General features: G+C 36.6%; 1 protein-coding gene across 1 annotated transcript in view; it reads right to left on the bottom strand.

Annotated features, from left to right (window-relative positions):
- Nucleotides 1-11,194: 11,194 nt before the first annotated feature.
- LOC114278915 (uncharacterized) overlaps nt 11,195-26,518 on the bottom strand; it is a 28,439-nt gene continuing 13,115 nt past the window's right edge. The window contains exon 9 of the mRNA XM_028221071.2: nt 11,195-12,338. Within this exon, the coding sequence (XP_028076872.2) occupies nt 11,195-12,338 (1,144 nt within the window). The remainder of the gene's footprint in view (nt 12,339-26,518) is intronic.

The raw sequence follows: 26,518 nt of genomic DNA, 5'->3' as shown, positions 1-26,518 counted from the left end.
CAGAGTACAGGGCCTGGCGGAAGCCAATACAGTAAATAAATAGTGTCCATTGAGCTGTGACAGTCTGCATGCAAAAAGGCTTTTCATACATTCACACATAAACAGTACAGAACAGTATGTACAATATTCACATCCATTCAACTAGGGACTCAACCCTACAGAACAGTACAGAAAACATTCCGTCTGTACAAAACAGTACGGTCTATACAAAACAGTAAAACAGTACAGAAGGGGGAAAACAGACAAAACACCCCCAAGCCATAGCATGGCAACTCGGGACCTCGCAGTGAGGCACAAAGGCTGGCTTGACAAAACTGGAGTAACCCTGTCACCTCTAGCTGCGGTCTGGTGCCTGTACACCTACATATATATATGAACAGTGAGCTAAAGCCCAGTGAATAACATAAAGCGTAAAGGGGTTTAGAATGAATGTCCTTACAGTAATAAAAACAGTCCAATTCAATTAGTATTTTGGTCATTCAGTACAGTAAACAGTCATATGTGGTACATCCATTAGCATAACAGTAACAGTAGGTCTTGAAAGACCGAACAGTAATGATGGCCATCAGTCAGCAAACAGTAGTGGTTCCACGAGGGAACCGACAGAGATCTCTGTAACAGTAACAGTAACAGTAAACAGTAGGTGCTAAGGATGCCACAGTACAGTTCAGAAATAAAGGACATACATTCATTCAGTTAACAGTAATCAGTTCAGAAAACAGTACAGTTCAGTTGTTCAGAAAATAATCATTTGTGAACATATCTTTACACAATCGTTACTCACAGAGTTTGGGCTACAGTAGGCTAGAGCGTGTCTCCCCAGTTGCCAACCCTACACAGTTAACAGATTGAACACACTAAGCTACACAGTTGGGAAATATCATAACTTAATCCCTAATTTGCCTTGGTGTGTTCTACAACGATATCCTCATCTAAATGTCTTAAACTAGGCCTAAGAATGCCTAGGATGGGATGAGGATGCAAAAATGCACATTTAAAAGCATTTTCAGGATTTTCAGAGAAACAGAGTCCCGCTCGAGCGTAGGTTTCCCTGCTCGAGCGTACAGGCAAACGAAGGTACACGCTCGAGCGTAAACTTTCCCGCTCGAGCGTACTGTAAAAGTACTGGATGGGTGAAATCCCCGCTCGACGCCCGCTCGAGCTTGAGACATGACTCCGCTCGAGCTCCCAATCCTCCGCTCGAGCGGACTGTAAAACAGTGCAAGATGCTGGAAGCTCGATTTTCCCGCTCGAGCGGCACTTCCCCCGCTCGAGCGGACGACTGAAATCTGGAAATCCCAGATTCGAGCTCCAGGTTCAAAACCAAGCTCAAAAGCATCAAAACCAATCCTCTTGGGCCCATTTTCTGGAAAACATTTATAAACGCATAGAATATCATGTTTCAAAGCTCAATTTTTAGAAATCAAAGCCCAAGGGTGTTTAATTCAAACTCAATTTAAACCATTTTTTCCAAGCACAAGATGAACATGCAAACATGCATGAATTCAAACCATTTCAAAGCTTCGATTTGATGCTCTAAAGAGCCAATTCTTTTCAAAACATGATGAAATCATGGACTACACTCAAGACATGAACATGCATGTAACATTTTGCTATGAACTCAACTCAAAATCCAACAATACTAACATGCATGCAAAGATTGAGCTTCAATCCACCATTAATGAACCAAATCATGACTTAGCTCTACAAATTAACATGAACCATGCAAGAATCAACTCAAAACATGAACAAGAAGACAATGGAGCTACCTTTAGTCTTGTATTTAGGATAGGGAAGCTCAAATGTACAAAAACTCCTTCAATTCTTCAAGATTCTCAAGCTAAAACAACAAGAACAATTCTCTCTCTCTCTAACTCTCTTCTAGGTCGGTTAGAGGCAACACAAGAGCTGATGAAATGTTGATTTTTAATCAGATGCATTAAGTGTAATAAGCCTCAAAAGGTTTGAGGTAGTGGCCCACTACAAGGCTAGTTTGGTAAATAAGTCCAATTCATGCGATTAACTCATTTTAATCTAATTTAATCATACCTAATCAGTTTTCAGATAAATATTCCATAAAATTACATAAATTATGTTGATCATAAAACACCGATCAATTTCTAATTTGGCCGCCGATAAGGCCTTCAATTAGCAGTTTAAACATATAAGCATGAACAGATAATCATACTGTCAACAGATAGAATGCAATTTAACTAACATATACTCAATCAATTCGGTTTCCAATTTCAGTCAGTTAGTTCAGTACTTTAATCAGTTCAATTATCAGTCAGTTATCAGTCATTATCAGTTCCGTTTAGCAGTAATCGGTGATTATCGGTAATCAATCAGTCCCTAATCAGTAAACAGTATGAGGGTTGTTACAGCACCCCAGACCGTTCAAAGTAGGTGACTGGGTCTTAAGGAAAGTCATGGGCAATACCCTGGTGCCAGGTGAACGCAAACTAGGGGCAAATTGGGAAGGACCCTACAAGATAACCGGTCTAGCGGGCAATGGGGCATACCACTTGGAGGACTTGGATGGTAGAGGAATACCCCGGCCATGGAATGCGGCCAACCTCAAACTGTATTATTTCTAGCTTTTGTTTTCTTTTCACGCAAAGAAATTTTTTGCCTTACACTTCAGAATGTAATATTATTTTTGTCAATATATAGAAGTGTCTCATCTTTGCCTTAGCATTCTGATTGTTGCTTTCTAACTGAGATTTTCAACCAAGATGATTTACTCCGGTTAAACGAGTTGATGATTTGCTCAACTCTGAGATTCTCAACCGAGATGATTTACTCCAGTTGAACGAGTTGATGATTTGCTCAACTGAGATTCTCAACCGAGATGATTTACTCTGGTTGAACGAGTTGATGATTTGCTCAACTCTGAGATCGCAACCGAGATGATTTACTCCGGTTGAACTAGTCGATGATTTGCTCAACTCTGAGATTGCAACCGAGATGATTTACTCCGGTTGAACGAGTTGATGATTTGCTCAACTTTAAAGATTCTCAACCGAGATGGTTTATTCTGGTTGAATGAGTTGACATTTTGTTCAACTCTGAGATTGCAACCGAGATGATTTACTCCGGTTGACTATGCTAATTATTTATTCAAACCAAGATATTTTGTTCCGGTTGAAACAGTTGATGATTTATTCAATTATATGCTCACAACCGAGATGTTTTTTTCGGTTAATTAAGTTATGCAAGATGGTTAGTGTTGCCGAAGTATTTTGTCTGCTTGAAGTTACTCAGCTTTAAGACCGTGCAAACACTTGATGAAATTAAATCTTTTTCATTAATATGAAAATAAGTACAAAAAGTGGGGAACTTAGCCCGGTTACATGTTCAGACAAAAGTAAGAAAAAAAAAACTAAGCTAAGGGGGAAAGGTTGGTGAATTCATCCTCGGTTACCTCCAAGTTGACCGTTGGTGATTGGCCTTGGATACCGGTCTCAGTTTGGCCGGGCTGCTCCTCCATTTGGCGGTCCTGCTCTTCAGCATTTGCCTCAGTTTCTCCTTCGAGTCCTTCCTCAACCTCAGCCTGCAACGCGCTGAAGACGTCGTTGGCATACGGCACGAGATAGGTCGGTAGGAAGACAGCCGGCGGAGAGGCAAACACGTCGGTTCCAGGCCCTTGGCCGAGCTGATCGCAAGCAGACTTCCAACCCGCTTTGAAGTATATATCTTAGGTGGCAAAGACTTGTTTTTTGTAGCTGTCCTCGGCCTCCTTGAAGCCGGCATTATTTGCGTCCTCCAGCTTCTTCTCCATGGACTTCTTCAGTGCATCCAGCTCGGCCTAGAGCGCATCTCTCTCTTTCTCGGCGTCACCAAGTTGGCTGAGCAACCGAGAGTTGTCCGCGTTCACTATCTGCAGCGAAGACTTTGCTCGGCCGAGCTCAGTTTGAAGGCTTTGAACTTGGCTGGCTGTGTCATTCGCCTTCTGCCGCAGTCGATGAATGCGCTTCATGACCAAGTGTTGCTTCTGGATGGCTTGCAAGAAGAAAGATTGATCAAAGAGGAAACCGTGCAAACACTTGTGAAAATTTGAGTGGAAGTTTGAGACTCTTACCCTGGTCATGGACTTCACGGCCGACTTCACCAACCGAGTGTCTGGAACATGGTCGCTGCCGACTACGTCGCTCGGTAGGAGAAGGGCCTTGGAGAGGTCAAAGGCGAGAAAATGTTCTTTGTCGCCCTTCACGGAAGCTATTGTCAGGATCTCCTTACCTCGGTGTTTGAGCTGCGGTCACCATGCCGGTGTTGGGTCGACGGTGATGACGGGTTGCTCGGTAGTCAGCTCTTTAATTAGCTCGGCAGAGGGGTTTGCGCGAGGCCGTTTCCTAGCCCGACGGTTGTCTTGGCTGGTTTGCTCGGCAGCAGGAGACGCTAGCGCCACCACGGCCCCGCTGGATTGACTGGCAACTGGAGAGCGGGTGATAACGCTCGGTATCTCGGTGGAAGTTACTGTGAGGACGTTCTTGATATGGCTTCGTTTTGCCATCTCTTCTTCTTCGGTTAATTGGATTAGGGGCACGTCCGATAGTGTTGGGTCTGGAGGAGGTAACGGAGCACGGAGGAAGTCAGTGACCTTACTCCGGCATGGAGCTGAGTATCTATATGTTGGGACATAACCGAGTAGCTCGTTACAATCCCGGTGGCGGCAGCGGAGCACGGTTCGGATGGCTTCTTCGTTGGGGTAGTGGTAATTGGCTTGTAAGGCTTGGATCACTGCAAAGGAAAGAAGAAAAATGTTAAAATACAGAATATGGAACAAAAGCAATTAACTGAGCCAGTTAGCACGGCTTACATGTCTCGCCGAAATTCTTGCTAATGAACCAGCCCGGTATGTCGGTCGTTTCATAATTGCCAGACACACAAAAGAAGTTGTCGTCGTGTAAGTCTTTTTCTGGGGTACCGGTCACTATTTTTTCTTTTCCTGGCCTAATCTTTAAGTAATAGGCGAGGCCGTCGCCGGTGTGCCCAAGGGTGTACTGTCGCAGTATCTCGGCTAAACCTAAGTTGGTCCCTAGCTGGTTATTTAGCTCATGGATGCCGTTGATTATTCGGTAGGCGTTGGTTGATACTTGTGTGGGTGCTAGCCCGGTACAGCACAGGAATTCGGTCAGCAGAGGGTTGACCGGGAAGCAGAGACCTCCTTCAATGATGGAAAGCACGGTAAAAGGGCACTAGTCTAATCTGCCCCAAGGGGTTGTCTTAATTTCGGCGAACTCTAGGTGAACGTCTGCCGGGATACCGTAGTCTTCTCGGAATGTGGCCAAGGCAGCCGGAGTGTCAACTAGGAAGCAGAAGCGCCCCATGTGTAGCCGGCTAGATTAGTTCGGCTGAGGTGGTTTGGCACAGACTGGTGTCTTGATGGCTGCTCGGTCTTTGAGAGCCTCAATATTTGGTCAGTGGTTCCCTTGGACTCTGCAGGAAAAGGATGGCAGTTGTAAGTGTGAGCGCGGTCGCGTAAAACGAGCTTGACTTTAGCTCGGTCATGAAGAGTGCCAACCACCTCGGTCGTGAAGGTGAACCAAGGAGCTCGGTCGCTCAAGCGGACCAGATGTTAGCCCGGTCGAGCGGCCAAGTTCCCTGCCTACCCCGGTTTCTGCTAAAGGTTTTGGTAAACTAGTAAATTGCTTGGTCTTATTGTATTTTGGGATCAAAAGGCGACCTGGAGCCCGGTCCGTCCCAGTTCTTCGTGTATTCATGTGTTCATCACTAAGATTGAAGAATAACGAAGAGAATAGGGGCGAATGTGGGTTTTGGGAGGGTTATGTCCTAAAACCTACGGATTTAGTGCTCTGAAAGGAGTAATATCAAATGAAATAACAATAAGAAGAGTTGAAGGACTTACCAGTTGAGGGCAGGGACTACTTCTTCGAGCATGAGTGCAAGAAAGGGCAGGAGTGAAGCTTGCTGGGGATGCTTGAGCTCTGGAACGTTGAAGGTTTGAGGTGAGACAGTAAGAATGGAAGGAAATGAGATGGGGCATGTTTATAGGGGTGGAAAGGCCGCCCAAAATTTGAATTGAAGGGACGTGATTGTTGGCGGCTTGAGGCCAATCAGCGCACGACACGTGTCCCCATTAATGGCAGCGTCAGAGCTGAGGAGACAGGAAGGTCAGACGAGGCGTCGACCGAACAAGTCAAGATACAGGAAGATCAGACGAGGCGTCGACCGAGCAAGACAAGGAACCATGCACAGAAATTAGCCTGGTCGACTTCTTGCAAAACTAAGAACCGAGGAAGTGTTTACCCCTATCATAACAGGTAATCCCAGTCACGCTTTGGCGGACGGAATTAAGGGGCAATTGATAGGGAGATTTATGGTCTGGTTTGGACCGTGGAAATGGCCGGGCAGATCTGGGCCAAACAAGTTTGGGCCGCGGTGAAACGGGCCTATCCTGAAAGGTTTTGCTCGGTTAAGGCAAGGCGTGGTCCGACCGAGCTATCTGGCTTCATGGTATAGAAGCCGGTCAAGCGAGATGTCCGGCGCCAGGCCAGGCGTGGTCGGACCAAGCTACGTGGCTCCATGGTGTAGAAGCCAGTCAAGTGGGATAACCGGGGCCAGGCAAGGCGTGGAGGTTCCACGGTTCATGAGTTAGCTCGGCCGGAAGGCCAATGGCAAGCTAGTATGAATTGTCCCAAGCTCGGCTATGTCGGGATGCAATCGAGCTCGGTCCTCAATGAGCTTGGTTATTGGAACACTTGGGCTTGAAGTGCAGCATGGCCGTTGGCAGCCGAGATGCTGCAATCCGGCTACCGAGCTCCCAATAGAGTGGGCTGGCAGTTGGATTAGGTGATGTTCAGCAAGATTTGTGCTGACAGATGGGATAGTAGCACCACGTGTTGAGAGACTAATGGGAGTAGATTTGGGGCACAAAAGGTATATAAACGAGTCTGCGCCCCCCATACTAGACAGATGATGTTTTGGTGAGATAAACACTAAACACAACTCAGCCCACTCTTTCTCTCTATCCCTATGTGTGTGTCTAACTTGATCATCGGAGGGGTTTTTCGACCACACACCGCCGGGTAGCTCACCGCCGTTGTGCTCGCAGGTCGATCGGACAGATAGGAGCTTGGAAGAAAGGAGTGCGGGCTTGCCTGAATATTTGCTCCCCGCACAGGATTGTTAAATTATTTTTATATAAAATAAATAAATAAATTATTTCTATATTAAAAAAATTAGAACAAATATTAAAACAAACAGGTGCATTTGGTTTAAATTTTTTTTTTTTTTTTATATAAAATAGACTTAATCCCCTCACTATTTTTTTAATACCACCAAAAATCTAACCAAGTTTATTCCCCTATGTGAGGGTATTCATAGTCCTATGAGATTATTAGTTCCCTTATATTTTTGTTAACCAAACATGGGCTATGTAGAACCCATAAGATTGATAGTCCAATCCCTCCACCTATGGAGCCAAACAAACATGACTTAAAAGCAATGATTGAGACCCCACCCTCTTACAAGACTCTACATATCTGGACCACTCAAGATGTGGACCCCACACATATATGAGTCGGTCTCACACATACATGGAGAGCCAGAATCACTTTGGGAGTGTAGGAGTCATCTCCAAAAAGGGTCCCAAATATTTTCCTACAATTAAATTATGGCTATGTTGATAAATTACAGATTTCTTTAGACTTTAATAGCATACAAATTTATCTCTCAAAAAATTATAAAAATCTATATTATATAAACAAAATTGTCTCCTATCTAATTATATTAATCTTTGGGTGAAGTTACTATATTACCTAACCAAGACCATATCAACTCTGGCCCATCATTATAAAATAATCATAATAGAAAATTTAAAATTTGAATCTAACATATCATCATGCACGCGTGGTATTACTAACCAATTATAACACATAATTAACTGAACTCTGCCGATTAATTGTAATCACTCATCGATGTCATTATTGTAACTTCTATGTAATTTTCGAGTGTGTTTGTTTTGACGGATTGGATAAGGGGGGATTGTAATCCATCGGATTGTTAGTCCCGGGATACATGGTCCCCAGACTATTTGGTTGGATTAGATCACTACAAGAAAAAACACTTTCCGTGACCAACATTTTGGTCGCAAAAAGTACCATATTTGGTCGCTAAAACCTTTTCGCGACCAAAATATGTTGGTCGTGAGTTAGTCGCTAAAGTCTCGTCACAGATAGTTTTCTGCGACCAAAAAAGCCTTTGGTCGCTAAAAGTGACCATTCGCGACCAATTTTTTTGGTCACGGAAAGTCCAATTCATATTAGCCAAACGTAAACTTTTAGCAACCAAAGATAAGTTGGTCACCAAAAGTCAGCGCCTTGACCCAAAAAAAATTGATTCTTTTGTGCTCCTTGGGACTTGAACTCCTGACCAAGGAGTCACCATGCACCCAATCCACTCTACCACTCTGCCAATAACATACTTCTTGTTCATATTTGGCAAAAAAAATATATAACCCATAAAAATTGGGTTATATATTATTTTATAAAACTTTTAATGCCTAAATAGAAAAATAGCATGTAATTACTGTAGTATCATTTTTTTTAAAAATTTATCTCGCCATAACTTTCCGCGACCAACTTTTTTTTTGGTCGCCAAAGGGTAATCTTCCACGACAAAAAAAACTCTGGTCGCCAATAGTATACTTTCTGCGACCAATTTTTTTTTTTGGTCGCCAAAAGGTGATTTTCCACGACCAAAAAAGCCTTTGGTCGCCAATAGCATACTTTCCGCGACCAACTTTTTTTTTGGTCGCCAAAGGGTAATCTTCCGCGACCAAAAAAGCCTTTGGTCGCCAATAGTATACTTTCCGCGACTAACTTTTTTTTTTGGTCGCCAAAGGGTATACTTTCCATGACCAATTTTTTTTTTGGTCGCCAAAAGGTGATCTTCCGCGACTAAAAAAGCTTTTGGTCGCCAATAATACACTTTCCGCGACCAACTTTTTTTTTTGGTCCCCAAAAGGTGATTTTCCGCGACCAAAAAATTGTGGTCACCTAAAGTTAAATTTTAGTTGCAGAAAGTGGACTATTTGCGACCAAAAAAAATAGATGGTCGCCAAAAGTGTTTTTTCTTGTAGTGGATTTGTATCCTATGTTTGTTTAGTCATGAGATTAGATGTCTGGATTTGCCTATTTTTAGCGAATCCAATGTTTGGTTAGACGGACTAGATAAGGATAAATGTTCAAAAGACTATTTTACCCTTGTAATTTATAATTTTTATTTAATATATACTTTTAAATTTGTAATCTATAATTTATAATTTATAATTTAACAACACTAAAAAAAATTAATTTATAAGGCCATAATGTTTAATTTATTATTTTCAGTTAAATTAAGTTTATAATTTATAATTTATATTTTTATTTAATATATAATTTTAAATTAACGACAATAAAAAAATAATTTTATTTAATATGTAAATTTAATTTTTTAACAACACTAAAAAAATTTAATTTATAAGGCCATAATTTATTATTTATTATTTTTAATTAAATTAAATTTATAATTTAAATTTTTTATTTAATATATAATTTTAAATTAACAACACTAAAAAAATAATTTATAAATGTTCAAAAGACTATTTTAACCTTTTCTAATTGTTTGCTAAGTAATAGCATGGGGATAAAATGGACATTTTAGAACCTAATCTCATGGGATACCAATCTCATGAAAATAATCTCATCCCCCATGGGATAGGATAGTCCTATAAATATGAGACTAATAGTCCGGAGCAAAAAAATTAAAACAAATAATGAACTATTAATCCGGTGGGACTAATAGTCCAATCCACACCCTAATCCTTCAAAACAAACACACCCTTCATGTCATTATAGCAGGTTGAAATCTATACATAGTGAATAGATGATGATAACATATTATTGGTTAATAATACCAGGTATGCATAATAACTTGGTATCACAGTTATAATGATATTTTTTTTTTCATAAATGATATTTTTGTTTTTATATCATTGGTGCAAGTGTTTCCTATATTTTTTCATAAATTAAAACAATGATTTATAGTATTTTTTTTATACTGTCCCACTAATTTACAATTTGTCATAATTTTTCCATCTTCAAACTCATACCATCGGACCCAAATTCAAACTTCACTTAAAACTTCGATAAAGACTGAACTTTGAGTCTACACTCGCTCTCTACGACGATGCCAACTCGTCCGAACAAGTTAACTGGATTTTTTAGTTTAAGCTCCGGGCGAGTCATTAAGCTAGTCGAAGGAAATCCCGGAAAAAGGTGTCTTTTTGGACTTGTTTAAGGTTTTCGATGTCTCCGGAGAGTGGGGATGGTTTAGCTTTCATTATGGTTCAGCTGCATAATGTGTTCGACGGTGGTTCATTTGGGTTGTTGAGTGAGAACAGAATTAGAAGTCTAGGTTTTGAATTTGATACATTGATGGATCACAAAGTACGGCGATTCAAATGACAATTGTCCTAGTATTGATGTCAATAGTCTCGTTTCATTGAAAGTGACCAATGTTTCATCAGTCAGTTGAATGTCTTCCATGGTGGTTCTCCTTTGTTACTTATTGTCTAATTGGTTCTATAATTATTAACGATATTTTTCATTAATCATTATTAAAAATGTCAATAATTATTAATTTTCAACTATAGTTTGAGAGATTTGTCACAAAAACCTCACTTAATTACAAGTTTTAGTGACAATTTAAAAAAATCGTCACAAAAAATGTCATTAATTTTCAAATTTCAACGACAGTTTAAAAAATTTGTTACAAAAAATGTTAGTAATTTTAAATTTTAGTAATAATTTATAAACATCGTGACAAAAAAGTCACTAATTGTTAATTTTAACGATATATGTAGAAAACAGTCACAAAAAAAATATATTTATTGATTAACTTTTAATAGTTTACTAAGACTAAATTTATCCTTACTGTGATGACTTGAGTGTGTGATTTTGCAATCTCAATCAACTCTAAAAATTACATTATTGAATTTGAACTAAATTCACTTCATTTTGTAACCGGACATTATTTCATTCCTCTCTTGATAATTGGATCATCAACAACCAAAAATTAAAATTAAAATTAAAATTAAGAAAATAACCCAGCCAATGAACCACAAAACTATTACAATTCGGATTTGAAAATCTCCAAACAGATTTTCATCAAATTTCAGTTTCTACAAATTTTATTTTTTCGAGAAGGAACAACGGTAGAGGAAAAAAGAACAAAGTGGACATTCGTAGTACATATGCGAATCGTTTCGGAAACATTTGCCACATTGGCTGCATGGTGATTGGATAGCACTATTCTTCTCGGGGATTTCGGCACATCTGAGAAGGTGTGGGTGATGATGGTGATGGAATTTAATGGTCACCCCATACTTGACATTTGGATTCCAATCAATAGGACGGCTGCAGAGTGTATGAAGAGATTGATCACAAATGACACAATGATAGAACCATAATTTTGGATTTATTTCCCCCTCACAAATCTCACAATAGTACTCCTCATCCACGATCGGGTCTTTGAGAGGAGGAGGGGAATAGGTCAGGGTGAATGGGTGTTTATCGTACCTGTGACTAACCGTACCCGGCAAAAGAGCACACCCAACACAAATATTCAGATTGCAAGGGTCACATACAAATGCAAATCGATGATAAACATCATTGCAGCCACCGCATCTAGCAGACCATGTTCGCCTTATAGCGAGGGTGTGCTTGTGTGCTTTGTGTCTGATAATGCGTGGTAGGGATGCACACTTACAATCGATGAAGAAGTCGCAGGTAGTACAGCCGAAAATAAACGTTTTGCTATCTGATCTGCAGCATATACATTCATCTAGATAGAAATTTGGGGTCAAGAGAAGTGGATGCTCTGGGTGACAAGGGTGTCGCAGTTCAATGGGTAACTCTGCACACCACTCATGGAGAAAGAAGTTACATTCAGCACAATAAAAAAATGGAGCAGAAATGGTTTGTGCACACCCATTGCATTTTTCATCATTCTTCATCACCTCATTCAAGAGGGACAATTTCCTCCCAGTAGAGCACGACTCACTGTCAAGTTGTTTGTCGAAAAAGTTTAAAGGGTGGCCATGACTAACATGTTGGATCTTTGTCGCCCCTTCATACTTCCCTTGTAGTCTAATGCCCTTGATAAATTGGGTCATCAGATCAACAAATTCATTGGGCACTGGCAAATTGATCAAATTAGGGTCAAAGATTTCAGCTTTAGTATCTGCTTTGCACTCCCTGAAACCACAAAATGAAAAATAATAGGGTAAATTACACTCACCTCCCCAGAGGTTTTTGACAATTACAGGGACTCCCCTGTAATTTCAATAATTACAGAAATTTCTCTTACTTTTTTGACATTATCAAAATTCTTCCCTCCTGTTAATTTAAGCCAAACGGTGTTAACTTGGTTGTGCAAATGACCATAATAATACCCTTTACACTTAATACCGTTTAATTGTAATTTACATATATATTAAATAGTTAATTACTTAAAAGTCCTATTTACAAATATTATGATTGTTTAGGTTTTATTTAAAAAATTTTGAACCAATAAGTCCTATTTAGTAAATTTTTTTTTTTTTAAAATTTAAAACTAAAGAACATTATCAATTTTGTATAGATAATTTTTTCACTAACTGATGAAAAAAAAAGAGAGCAATAGATTAAACGTTTTTTCCCTTCTACTTATTGGCTTGATTTGATTCAGCTATCCAATAAAATCAAGAATATTACAGTGTTTCTCCAATTTTAAAACTGAGAACATTATCATTTTTTTTTTGAGTTTTGCACATCAATGTTCTATCATCATGCTCCTTTATAGGCAAAATTTTCAGTTTTGCACAAAAAAATAATTCAATTTTTTCAAAAAAAACCATAATTTATTTTGGCACATAATTTCTTTTTTAATTTTTTCAATTTAAAAGTTGATATTTTAAAATTTTGAAAATCAAAATAAATATCAAATTATCATGTTCCTCTATAGATAATTATAAATGATGAATAATCATTGTTTGAAGGGTAATTCCAACTACTAAAATTTTAATGGGACTTAAAGGTCTAAAAAATCTTAGTTAAGACTCCATGGAGTATAAGTTCATAAATTAAGACTTATGTGTAAATGTCCCTATATTAAATTAGGAAAATGTTCTAGAGCTCTAATTAGAGAGCTCGAATCATAGCTCTAATGAGATGGCAGTGTGTGAGGCCCACTGATGATGTAATGCATGTATCCTTTTTAATTTTTGCTTCCTGTCACGTCAGTGGAGCTCTAAATCATGATTGATTAAATTATCATTTTACTTCTTACAATTTTTTTTTTTTTTTTTTTGTATTTCCTGGACTTTGTATTTTTTTTTATAACTTTAAAAATAACAGTTTTGAACTTTTATAACTTAAAAAAAATTTAAAAAAAATAAAATCAACCATTAATGAAATTAAGAAAGAATATCCATGTTTCTTATTTGAATTAATTTTGAGATTTAATTTAATAAAAATAATTTAAATGAAAGAACCAAAGATGGAGATATAGATTTTAGATGTAATAAATAACGAATTATTTGAGAATTTTATTATTTTCAAATAATTTATTTCTTCAAGTAAAATTCTATTTTAATTAGATGTAAGAAATGACAAATTTAAGTGGTTTATTATTCTCAAATAATTTATTTATCTTTCAATTCCTATCATCTAATTTTAATTTATTGTTACGTGATTAGATATTGTTTCACTTTTATATTTATTTTTAAAAATTTTATTATTAAGGTGAGAAGTAGTTACTTTTTTTTAATGATAATTAAAATTTCAGAATAATATAAGATTGTGAAAAGATAAAATGATAATTTATATATATATATATATATATATTTATGAGGCAACATTTGGTAATTTTTATAAATCAATTTTTTATTATAAATATGAAATGTTATTATGTTTATTTTTCTTTTAAAAAATTAATACACAAATATGTTTACAAAACAAAAGAAAAAATTATATTTCGTAAGCTGCTATGGTATTAGGTGCTGTTAGCTAACATTGATGAAAGAGAAAAAAAAAATAATGAAAAAAAATTGAGAAAAAAACATAGAGAAGAGAACAAATAATAATAATAATAATTATAATAATAAATTATATGGTGTTGCTATTTGCTGCAGTGATACTATGAAAAAATGAATGAGAAAATAAATCGAAAGAAAAATGAAAAAAATAAAATAAAGAAAATGGAAAGAGAGGAATAATTTCTCCAAATATATATTTTTCATACGAAAAAAAAATCAAATACCTATATATATATATATGTATTAAATTTTTTATTCAAACTCTAATTTCTCAAAATAATTATTATAAAATTGGTGGTCTTTTTAAAAAATAAAACATCTTTTATACTTTGCTTCATAATTTTCAAATAAATGATTGTATTTAATCTAGTATAAGGTTTAATGGTGATCAATTTATTAGCTCTTGTATTTTTATTTTTATTTTTTTAAGATAAGGTAATGTTTGGTTATTCTACTATATATATGCTTGTCTTGACAATTTAGAATTTTTTAAAATATTGTACATAATTTAATAATTTTGTTTAATATTATTAAAATAATGTATGAGTCTTTATTAATTTTTTGTAAAACCTCAAGGGAGGTGAGTGAAATGTACTATTTGAATATATATAAGGGCAATCTTAAAATGTTTTACTCATAGTAAATGACATCAGCATGACGTCATCATATTCTGTTAAATAAATTAACAGAAGATTAATGGTGGAGGAATCTTAACAATAGGTTAAAAAATAAGGATGGTTTCTGTAATTGTTAAAACTATAGGAGATGTTCCTGTAATTGTCAGAAACCTCATGGGAGGTGAGTGTAATTTATCCAAAATAATTGAATGTAATCAAATAATAAGGAAAGAACTGATGAGACAATAAAAAGAAAAGTTCCAGGGGAAAAAGAAGGTCAACCTGGATAGTTTGGTATTTGGTGCTGTTATCTGCGAATCAACAAGATTAAACTCTGATTTGCATTCTCTGAAACCACATAATCAAGGATGAAACATAATTATAAAAAATAAAATAAAAAAAGAAGAACCATTTAAGAGGATTATGAAAGAAAATGAGAGGCAAGGAAAAAGGGTCAACATGTAACGTTCTGTCTCTGACGTTGCACAATTTACATGGACAAAATATTTGGATTCAGAGTCGGAACATTCAGAGTCGGAACAATAATAAACCCAATTTCTTCTGTACACTCGCTTGTTACAGATTGCACAGATCGGCCAAGTTTTGTAATATTCAAATGGAATAGAATAGATGAGGGTGAGAGGGTGAGGGTGAGGGTTATTATTGTGTTTAATGGTGCTAGGCAATGAATCAGCACAATTCTGGTTGACCCAGAACCCACAGGTGGTGCAAAGATAGGAGGTGCCTTCATGTTTTGTACCGCAAGCATCACAAAAGAACATGGCTGGCTTTTGAAGAGAGATCAACTGGTGTTGTGTATGACTTTTGTGCTCAATCCTCTGTTGAATACTATACACCACGGAAGCACACTTCAAGTCAACATCGAAGTCGCATGGGGAACAACGGTAAATGAATCTGTTGCAGGTAACTCTACAGACATCACAAATGCTTCTTGAGTAATTATAAGCTGGGTTTAAAAAGAGAGTAAGGGGGTGTTCAAGATGAGAAGGATGTGTAATTTTCTTGGGTAGTTCTGTACATGATTTGTGCAGGAAAAACCAACAACGATTGCAACCGTAGTAGGATTGACCGAAGATTATTAGTTGCTCACACGCGTAGCAAGAAATTTTCACAACACCATCATCATCATACATGTGCTCTGTTTTGAGGATTAGCTGATGGTCATGGCTGAAGTGTTCAAGCTCCATCCTCTCTCTGCCTCTTGCCTCTCTATCTTCCTGACAACAATTGATTTATGGTTGTGTTCATAGATTTACAGATTTCTTTGGACTTTCATGGCATACAATGTTCAGACAATTATGGTTTTGACTAATGCTGTGTAAACATAATTTTCATATCAAAAAAAAAAAAAAAAATTATACAAAATAATGTGGTCTTGCCTGACTCTTTTATTTCAAAGAAAAATACTCATCATGGTTGTATTGTGTCATTCAGTATAAATTTTATGTATTAAAATTCTGTTTGTAAATTATTTTCTTTATTATTTTAATCTTTCAAAGAGTTCTTAAAATATATATATATATATTTTTTTTGTATTTGAGACTTTTTTTTTTGTGTATTTGTGTATTTGAGTATATTGGGGAAATTTAGCTAAAACCCTTCCATTGGACCCTTATTATTAAAATTCTATTTGTAAATTATTTTCTTTATAATTTTAATTTTTCAAAGAGTTCTTAGAATAATTTTTTTGTATTTGATTTTTTTTTTTTTTCAAAGCAAAATACTCATCATGGTTGTATCATTTAGGCGGTGTTTGGCAAGTTGGGTTTGGGGGATTGTTTTGGCTAAAAGTCATAAAAATCATAAAACGATAAAATAGATTAAAATAGTTAATAAAATAAAATATCATATTAAATTCATAATCAATTCGTCTTTGTTTTTTTTATAAACATCACATTCAATTACAAAAAATTCAACCTATCTTTTCAAATAGTCAAAAATTAAAATAGTCTACTACCAATTTCCCAAGCCTTATTTTGTCGTTTTTGAGGGTTTTTTTTTTTTTTTTTTTTTTTTTTTTTTTTTTTTTTGCGGTACATCGGAATAAAATTTTGAGGTTTTTATTTGTTTGGAAAATCGTATGGTTGCGTTCAAAATAAATAAATAAATAAATAAATAAATAAAATCGTATGATGATAGTGACGTGTCAATTGATATTGTCGCCGAGTTTGACTATCTAGCCTGGCTCGGCCTGCCCCCTCAGCCTAGGTTTGGCCTCCTCTTCTTGGGTTAAAATTGTTACTCACATAATGTCGTATGCCAACAAAAAGAAACTTAAAAAAACAAACAAACACTCACATAATGTCGTGATAAACTATTATTCTAAACCCTAATTTTCTTAGTCTAACATTGAATTATGATTTTTTTCCAAATTATCAATTTAATACCAAAGTCTTGTAAGCTAAAACAAATATGACCTAAAACAACATAGAATAAGAATTTCCCATCTACATATAAAAGAAGGGGGCAGTGAAATGGAGCCCAAGGGCAGGACTGTTATCAACAATGTCTGCTATAATAAAAAAATGATTATAGAAATAATCAATTTAATTGACTTGAACTATCCAAAAAACAGTTTGTTGAAGAATAAGTTGTCTTAAAAATCTTTTTTGATAGCAGATCTAGACTCGCTTAAACTCACGATTTAACTTTTATTATATTAAAAAAATTAGAATTAAGAAAATCAAACCAAACTAATCAAACCATAGTTGTTGAACTTTTTGACTAAACCCTAGTGCTTTCTTCTAGAAAAGAAAAGGATTGGGTATAAATTTACGAGAGCATTCACATAAATTCTAGGCCTGGCCATGGGAGCATGAGAGAGATGCAGTGCTGCCTAGGACCCCCAATTTTGGACCAAAAATAGGGACCTCAAAATACCCATGGCCGTTTTTTTTTTTTTCTTTTAATCGTGTATTCACTTTCTTTCTCATCAATATAATTTTCTTTTGCAGATCAAAAATATTTTATTTGGAATGTCTAAACTCTAAATCTATCCAGAGCATTCACATGAATTCCAGGCCCGGTCCTGGGAGCAACAGGCTCATGGTCGGCCCTAAATTCTATAGGGCCCTAGGCGGAGGTTTAAGAGGGGCCCTTATACATATTTATCAAACAAAAATTTTGAGTAGTATAATAAATAGCAAAAATGCGCAAGTTATTATTTGCGAGTAACAATACAAAAATTTACTTATATGGTTTAAGATAGGAAGAAATCATTACAAGAATTCAAAATGGTAATAAGGAAAAAATGTAAAGCTACAATACCAAATAAAAATTGAACCAACTACAATAAAGTATCACTTAAACATTACGCTTCTAGCATTTTTAGCTACAAAATTACTAATTAAGCTTGTATAATCTAATTTATCCACTATATCCTTTTCAATGGATAATAGAGCTAATCCATTCAATCTTTCTTGAGACATGGTTGATTGAAGGTAATATTTAATTAATTTCAACTTCGAAAAGCTTCTTTCTCCCGAGGCAACAGTAACTAGTATGGTCAACAAAATTCTATAAGCAATCCATGCATTTGGGAAGCAGCCATTCATTACCTTCAAATAATTTACCACTTCAATTAGCCTTTTGGTTTCTTCTAGTAAAATTTCTTTCGAGACTTTCAACCTTTAAAACAGATCTCTCCCATCAACATCCAAAAACTCACCATGTTTCAAAAAATCTTCAAGACTAGCGCAATAAGTGTTCAAACATTCATCATCGGTAGAACTTAACTTCTTCAAATCAAACAAAAATTCAAAAATTTCCTCATATATTTGAAATTGTTCAAACCTACTCTTAAGTGAAGAAAGAGTTTGATCTATACATATAATAGAGAACAGATACTGAGTGTGGTACAGAAATATTATAATAAGAAAGAAAAAAGTGAAGTAGGCTGCAGATGACCTACTTGATTTGAAAATTTTTTATTTTTTATTTTTCAATTTGGCTAACTTTTTTTATTTGTTTTTAATGTTGGCCTATAACATGTTTGTGTTTAGACCTTTTTTTAGTGGGCCTTTTTTGTATTGGAGGGTCTCTAACAATAAGTGGACCTTTTTTAAAATTTTATGTTATAAAGGATTTTTAAAATTTGAGACCTTATTTTGAGCCAAAATTTAAAGACCCTAGGTGCAGGCCTCACTGGCCTTAACTTAGGGCCGGCCCTGGGCAAAGCCATATAAAAAGCTCTGCTGTGGTCCGCCAATTTTTTACCAAAAATAGGACTTCTAAAAAAAACAAAAACAAAAACAAAAAAAACCAATCAATGAACCGCAAAACTATCACAATTTGGATTGAAAAGATCCAAGTACATCTTCATCAAGTTTCAATTCCTACAATTCTTTCTACATAGTAAAAGTGCGTCCAAAAATTGCAAGGTGCACTTTCATAGTAGTATACAAACGGATTGCTTAGTAAACATCGGCCACATGGTGATTCAGTAACGCTAACCTCCTTGGGTCTTTGGACAGACGTAAGAAGGTGTGGGTGATAGTCAACTAATTTAATGGTCACCCCATACTTCATTTTTTAATCCCAATCAATAGAACGGATGCATAGTGTATGAAGAGATTGATCACAAATGTCACAATGATAGAACCATAATTTTGGATTTATTTATTCCTCACAAATCTCACAAATGTACTCTTCATCCGTGACGGGTGATGCTATGGTACATTAGTTATGATGATATGTGATTTTATATTATAACTAATATCATATAGATCATAACCATTATCACATTAACTCTACCACATAACTAAATTAGTTTAATAATTTAGTTTTGAATTGGCAACCGGTGTAACTGGTTACCAAAAAGAGGGCAAAGGAAATCAGACGAGTCTAGGGGTCCCAACATCATATATCTCATAACCACTAGTCACACATCTCATAACCAACATTACATATCTCATAACTGCTAGTCACATATCTCATAACCAACGCCTTTTTTTTCATAACCAATATCACATATCTCACAACCCCCAGTCACATATCTCATAATTAACACCATTTTGTTCATAACCACACCACTTTATTCATAACCAATATCACATCTCATAACCATTGATCACACATCTCATAATTATTACCCACATGAATCATAACCACATCTTATAACCAACCCTTTTGAGTAATAACCAACATCACATATCTCATAACCACTAGTCATATATCTCATAATTACCAACCATTTTGCTCATAACCACACCACTTTGATCATAACCAATATCTCATATCTCATAACCACTAACACAACCAAACACCCTTTGATACCACTTGCTCATAACCAAAATCACATATCTTATAATCACTAATCGAATATCTCATAACCATTACCCACATATCTCGTAATCAACATCACATATATTATAACTACTAATCGCATATCTCATAACCACACCACTTTGCTCATAACCAATATTACATATCTCATAACCACTAATCACATATCTTATAATTAAACACCCTTTGACTTATAACTATATCACTCTACTCATAACCAAAATCACATATCTAATAATCACTAATCATATATCTCATAACCTTTACCCACTTATGTCATAGCCATATCTCATAAGCAACACCATTTGCCTCATTACCAACATCACATATATCATAACTACTAATCACATATCTCATAACCATTACTCACATATAGGGGCGTAAATTTGGCCCATGAGCTTGCGGCACACCCCAAGTCTAGAAATTACTCTCTCTCTCTCTCTCTCTCTCTCTCTCTCTCTCATTTGGGCTAAAGAAAGAGTCTAGGGATTTATCAAAAACAATTAATAAGGGAATTTTGATTTTGATAAAATTTGGATGTTAGTTCCAAATTTTTGGAGAAAACGGGGCCGAAATTATGTAATAATCATTATAAAAAAAAATTAAAACATTTATGAATAGAGTCTTATAATGAAATAAACTATTAATTTATAATTTTGTCAATTTATACTAATTTTTTTATTATTTATTTTTCATATAAATCCTTCATCTATTTTTATTAAGTAAAATGAATTAAAAAAAAAAGAGACTATTTTACTCATCAACTACAAAATGTATAATCACACCATTAATTGGAGTAATAAAAATATTTAAAATTTTAGAAACCACAAATATCATAATCAAGTCACAAAGTTTTGTAATATAAAACACAAAATACATAACGCCATTACTAATTAAAACAAAATTGTTTAAAATTATAAAAAATCACAAATGTCATAACTAATACCCAAAATTTCATAACATTAACCAAAAATTATGTAGCTATCCATTAATTGGTGTAACAAAAACATCTAAAAATTTTAAAAACCACAAATGTCATAACCAACTCACAAAATTTAATAACATCAACTACAAAATGCATAACTGCACCACTAATTGCCATAATAAAAATAATCAAAATTTTTACAAATCACAAATGTCATAACCAACCCAAAAAATTTCATAATATCAATCACAAAATGTGTAACAAAACAACTAATTGATGTAGCAAAAATATTCATTTTTTTTATAAACTACAAATATTGTAATCAAGCAACAAAGTTTCATAACAATTATCATAAAATGACTAAACAAATCACTAAAAATCTTAGAATTACCAATCGGGATCTCTCATAATACAGAGAAAACAAAATGTGATGACAATCATTAAATAATTTAATCAACAACTTAAAGTCATGGAATAGAAAATGAGAGTTAGAGAAGATTAGCTAGTAGAGTAAGAGGAAAGAGAATATGAGAAAGAGAGACTGAACGGACTTATTACTTGTGAAAATGACGTCAAAGGTGCTGTCGTTTCCGATAAGGAACATCAGAGATATTTACAATGACAGTAAAGAATGAGAGAGATGCTTGAGGAATGAAGAGGACTAAGATAGTAGAACAATACAACAAAATATGTAATATTCATTTTTCAGCAGTTCTATAACACATGTACAAATTGATGATAACAAAACTTTTCAAATCATAACTACGGCCAAAGGTTTGTGTATGTATGACACATTAATGTGAAAGAGCTAGAGTTTCAAGATAGATGCATTTACTAGATAGAGAAATATCACTAGAATGAATAGTGTTGAAATAGACAAAGAGAGTAGTGACGAGTTCAAGGATCTATTGCAGAGACACAGGAGTAGAGAGAGGAAGAATCTAGTGAGGAAGAACTATCAACAATGGTTGTTCGATAATTTGAGCGAAATAAAGAAGTCTGAGTAAGAAATAAAGAGAGCAAAGACACAACTAGGACAAATCAAGAGAAAGAAAATAGAGTAGAGAAAAAAACGAAGAAAAGTTGGGGGAAAAAATTTTGGAGAAAATTTGTCACGCCCTCAAAATCAACCCATTATATATATATATATCATTGACATGCATTATTTAAAGAAAACAATTTATTAATTCATTCATCAGAGTATTACTAAATAAAAGCTTTACATGTAACATCGAATAAAATGCCCTACAGGCTTACATCTTTCCAAGCCAACACTTGGATACAAAAAGATGAGTTCTAACTCAATACAAGAAAAGCCCTAGGTTTGGATGTTTACATGTACTAATAAATAAAGACAATTAACTAAAGATAGTCTTCAAAATCCAAGTCCCTTCCAAGCTAAATCCTTCGAGGTAACTTATCACCTGAACCTGAAAATGATGTTCCCATCTAGGGTGAGCCACAGCCCAGTAGAAATATACTAAACCACATATAAGCAATGAATAAAGCAATAGCATTCAACAGATGGTTAACCAAGATAATCAATTACTCCGTTTTACAGTCTCATGACACTATTGTCTAAGACACGTTTTACTTTCCAACTTTATCAACATGGCTCAGAACCTGGCCAAACTTACCACAATGAATTATGTATATCAGATTCACATTCCTCCAATATCAACAAACAAATGAGACTCAAGCTCAAATCAAAACACTTCATACTTCTAGTTTGATACACATTTTAGTGCTGTATCAATAAAAACACTTCTATATAAATAAGCACACTTAAAAGTGATGCTAATGGAGTCCATCCCCTATCTCCTCCCAAACAAAATCCGGTTTAGAGGTCCATCCCCTATCTTCCCCTAAACCGTGGAGTACATCCCCTATCTCCTCCCACACAAAACAATATATGCAAATGCAATGCTCAATCAATACACGTATTTTCTGTATCAATGCAATAATCAAAATTAATGACTTAACCAATGTGATTAGTTTCAGTTATTCCTAATCCACATGCAATGTCTACAACAATCACGACTATCCTCCACCGATAGCCCAAAACAGTTATTTCTAAACCGAAAATAACTATGTCAACAATTCAATAGACAAATGATTCAAATTAACCAATTACGCCATTTAATCAATGAATTTCCCCAATTCCATGAATTTAACCATCTTTTCCCAATTCCATGAATTAATTATACAAATTAATTTAATAATACAACTAGGGTTTTTCCCAAAATTACCAAAGTATCCCCAACATATCAAAATACCAAAACTTAGATCAAAACTTATAAAATGGAGTAGGAAATCCCTACCTCGAAGAGAACAACCCAAATGGAGAAGACAGAGATGAATACCCAAAAACCAAAGTGCTCCAAATCGCCAAATGTTCAGATTAAATGGAAGCCCTCGACTCAGTCTATCTTTTTAATGAAGGATCTATGGTAGAAACACACCCTAAGTGGATCAAATCTAAGAGAGAAGGTGAGTATGGAGAGAGAGAAGTCGGACCTAGGGTTTGGGATCAAAAAGAAGATGAAAAAGACTGATCAAAACCCGCTGCTGCGTATATAAGCTGGACAGGCTCGCTCGAGCGAAGACTTGGTCGCTCGAGCGACCAGACACAGAAAATCTACGCTCGAGCCAAGGGACTATCGCTCGAGCGAAGAACGAACTAACTCGCTCGAGCGAAGAAAAGCTCGCTCGAGCCAAAAACCTCAGCTCTCAGGTCTAACTCAAAACGCAACCCTCGCTCGATCGAAGCTACCCTGGCTCGAGCGAAGGACCAAAACAAAGAGATCGCTCGAGCGAAGAACTTCTCGCTCGAGCGAAGAGTCAAAATTCTGGGCAGCAACACTGGATTTCTAAACCCAACCAACCTGAAACAAACCTGCCCAACACATCCTATAACTCCAAATGAGAAAAAAAAAGACAACAACAACAATTATACAATGACAGAGTCTACGGAACCTAAGTCCGGATATAATAATCAAATGGGAAAAGACCGGGGTCGCTATAACCTCCCCCCCTTAAAAGAATTTCGTCCCCGAAATTAAGCATAAGTTTATAAAAACAAGTTTTTCTCAATTCCCAAAGATATTATATAACAATAATAAACAGCTTGACCCAATACTGGTCACTTCATCTCTTTATCAAGAGGCATCTCACAACATATATATAAAACAACATATATTTCAACCTGTATCAATATTATGCATTATTCCTTCCAATGTTAGCAATCCCCATGTCATATTCAATTGCATGATATATATAACACACTCAGAAATGTAATCAACATATGCAATGCTATACTAAACTTCTATAATGAAGCAAGTTTCAAGATACACCCATTTACCAAAACATACTCAACGTTTTACAACTTAAGACATATGTAAAGCTCTTAAGTTCAACAATATTACAAAATCTAAATACAAGATTACAAATTAATAAACATGTCCGGGTATTTTTTCGCGGACTTCCAATTCACGCTCCCAAGTGGCTTCCTCCACTCCATGATGTTTCCACAAAACTTTTACCAAAGGGATGGTCTTGCCTCGCAAAACTTGATTCCGCCTATCTAATACCCGAACCGGTCTCTCCTCATACGAGACATCCTCATCAACCACTAAATCGGTCCAATCCAACACATGTGATGGATCCGGCTCATACCTCCGAAGCATACTCACATGAAACACGTCATGTACTCCGGACAACTGCGGCGGCAAAGCTAAACGATAAGCAGCCTCGCCAATCCTCTCAAGGATCTCAAACGGACCAATGAACTGAGGGGACAACTTCCCACTCTTCCCAAACCTCATCAAACCCCGTCTAGGTGATATCTTCAGAAAGACATGATCACCCACCTCAAACACCAAAGGTCTCCTCCTACGGTCGGCATACGATTTCTGACGACTCTGTGCTGTAACAAGCCTCTTACGGATAAGCTCAACTTTCTCCATCGTTTCCCTCACCAACTCTGGACCCAACAGAGGTGCATCACCCACCTCGGCCCAACACACAGGAGATCTACACGGTCGGCCATACAAGGCCTCAAATGGTGCCATACCGATACTAGACTGGAAACTGTTGTTGTAGGCAAACTCCACCAACGGCAAGTGCCTCTCCCACGACCCATTAAAGTCTAGAACACAACCCCGAAGCATATCCTCAAGTATCTGAATAGTACGCTCGGACTGTCCGTCAGTCTGAGGATGATAAGCCGTGCTAAAGGTCAACTTAGTGCCTAAGGCACTCTGCAAACTCTGCCACAACCTGGCAGTAAAACGAGGATCTCTATCTGAGACGATCGTCACTGGGACCCCGTGCAATCTCACTATGTCCCGAATATACAAGTCGGCAAGATGATCTACCGAATCTCTCACGCGCATAGGAATAAAGTGCGCCGACTTAGTCAACCGGTCTACAACCACCCAAATAGCATCACTACCCCGCTGAGTCCTCGGAAGACCTACAACGAAGTCCATAGTGACATGCTCCCACTTCCACTCGGCAATAGGCAAGGGTTGCAACAAACCCGCTGGCCTCTGATGCTCGGCCTTCACTTGCTGGCAAGTAAGGCACTTAGATACGAAAGCTGCCACATCTCTCTTCATACCCCGCCACCAAAACTGGCGACCCAAATCCCGATACATCTTAGTGCCTCCCGGATGCACCGCAAGGCGTGAATGATGAAACTCTCGGAGTACCTCCTCTCGGCAAGACTCCGGCACAAACAGACGGTCTCGGTATCTCACACTCAGGTTGGAATACACCGTCAAACCCTTCTCAACCTTCCCACCGGAAATCTTCTCACGGAGATATTCTACCTCAAAGTCACCTCTCTGAGCCTCTAACACTCGAGTCACAAGTGAAGGCTGTGCAATAACAGAAAACAAGGCCGCAGCCTCAACGGATTCGCCTAGAAGTAAATCAAACTCCCCAAGTGCACCCAACATCTCCCATTCTCGGATGGCTATACTAGCTATGTCACCAACAGGTTTCCTGCTAAGGGCATCGGCCACCACATTGGCCTTTCCCGGATGATAATGCAACTCAAAGTCATAATCCTCTATAAATTCCATCCACCTCCTCTGCCTCAAGTTCAAGTCTTTCTGTGTAAACAAATACTTCAGACTCTTATGATCCGAGAACACCTCGAACCTCTCACCATAAAGATAATGCCTCTCAATCTTCAAGGCAAATATCACAGCTGCTAACTCTAGATCATGCGTAGGGTAATTCTGCTCGTGAATTTTCAACTGACGTGAGCCATAGGCAACTACTTTCCCCTCTTGCATTAACACACAACCCAGACCCTCTCGTGAGGCGTCACAATAGACTGTATAACCCAACCCTCTCTCTGGAATAATCAATACTGGAGCGGTAGTCAGTCTAACTTTCAACTCCTGAAACGACTTTTCACAAGTCTCACTCCATACAAATTTGACTCCCTTCCGAGTCAGTCTAGTCAACAGTGATGCTAACCTGGAGAAATCTTTCACAAACCGACGGTAATACCCAGCTAATCCCAGAAAACTGCGGATCTCAAATACACTCTTAGGCTGTGCCCAATCCTGCACTGCCTCT

This window comes from Camellia sinensis, chromosome 3 (assembly GCF_055761805.1).
Source record: "Camellia sinensis isolate YWXY chromosome 3, ASM5576180v1, whole genome shotgun sequence".
In the NCBI taxonomy this organism is placed as follows: Eukaryota; Viridiplantae; Streptophyta; class Magnoliopsida; order Ericales; family Theaceae; genus Camellia; species Camellia sinensis.
This window is presented reverse-complemented; position numbering and strand designations above follow the sequence as displayed.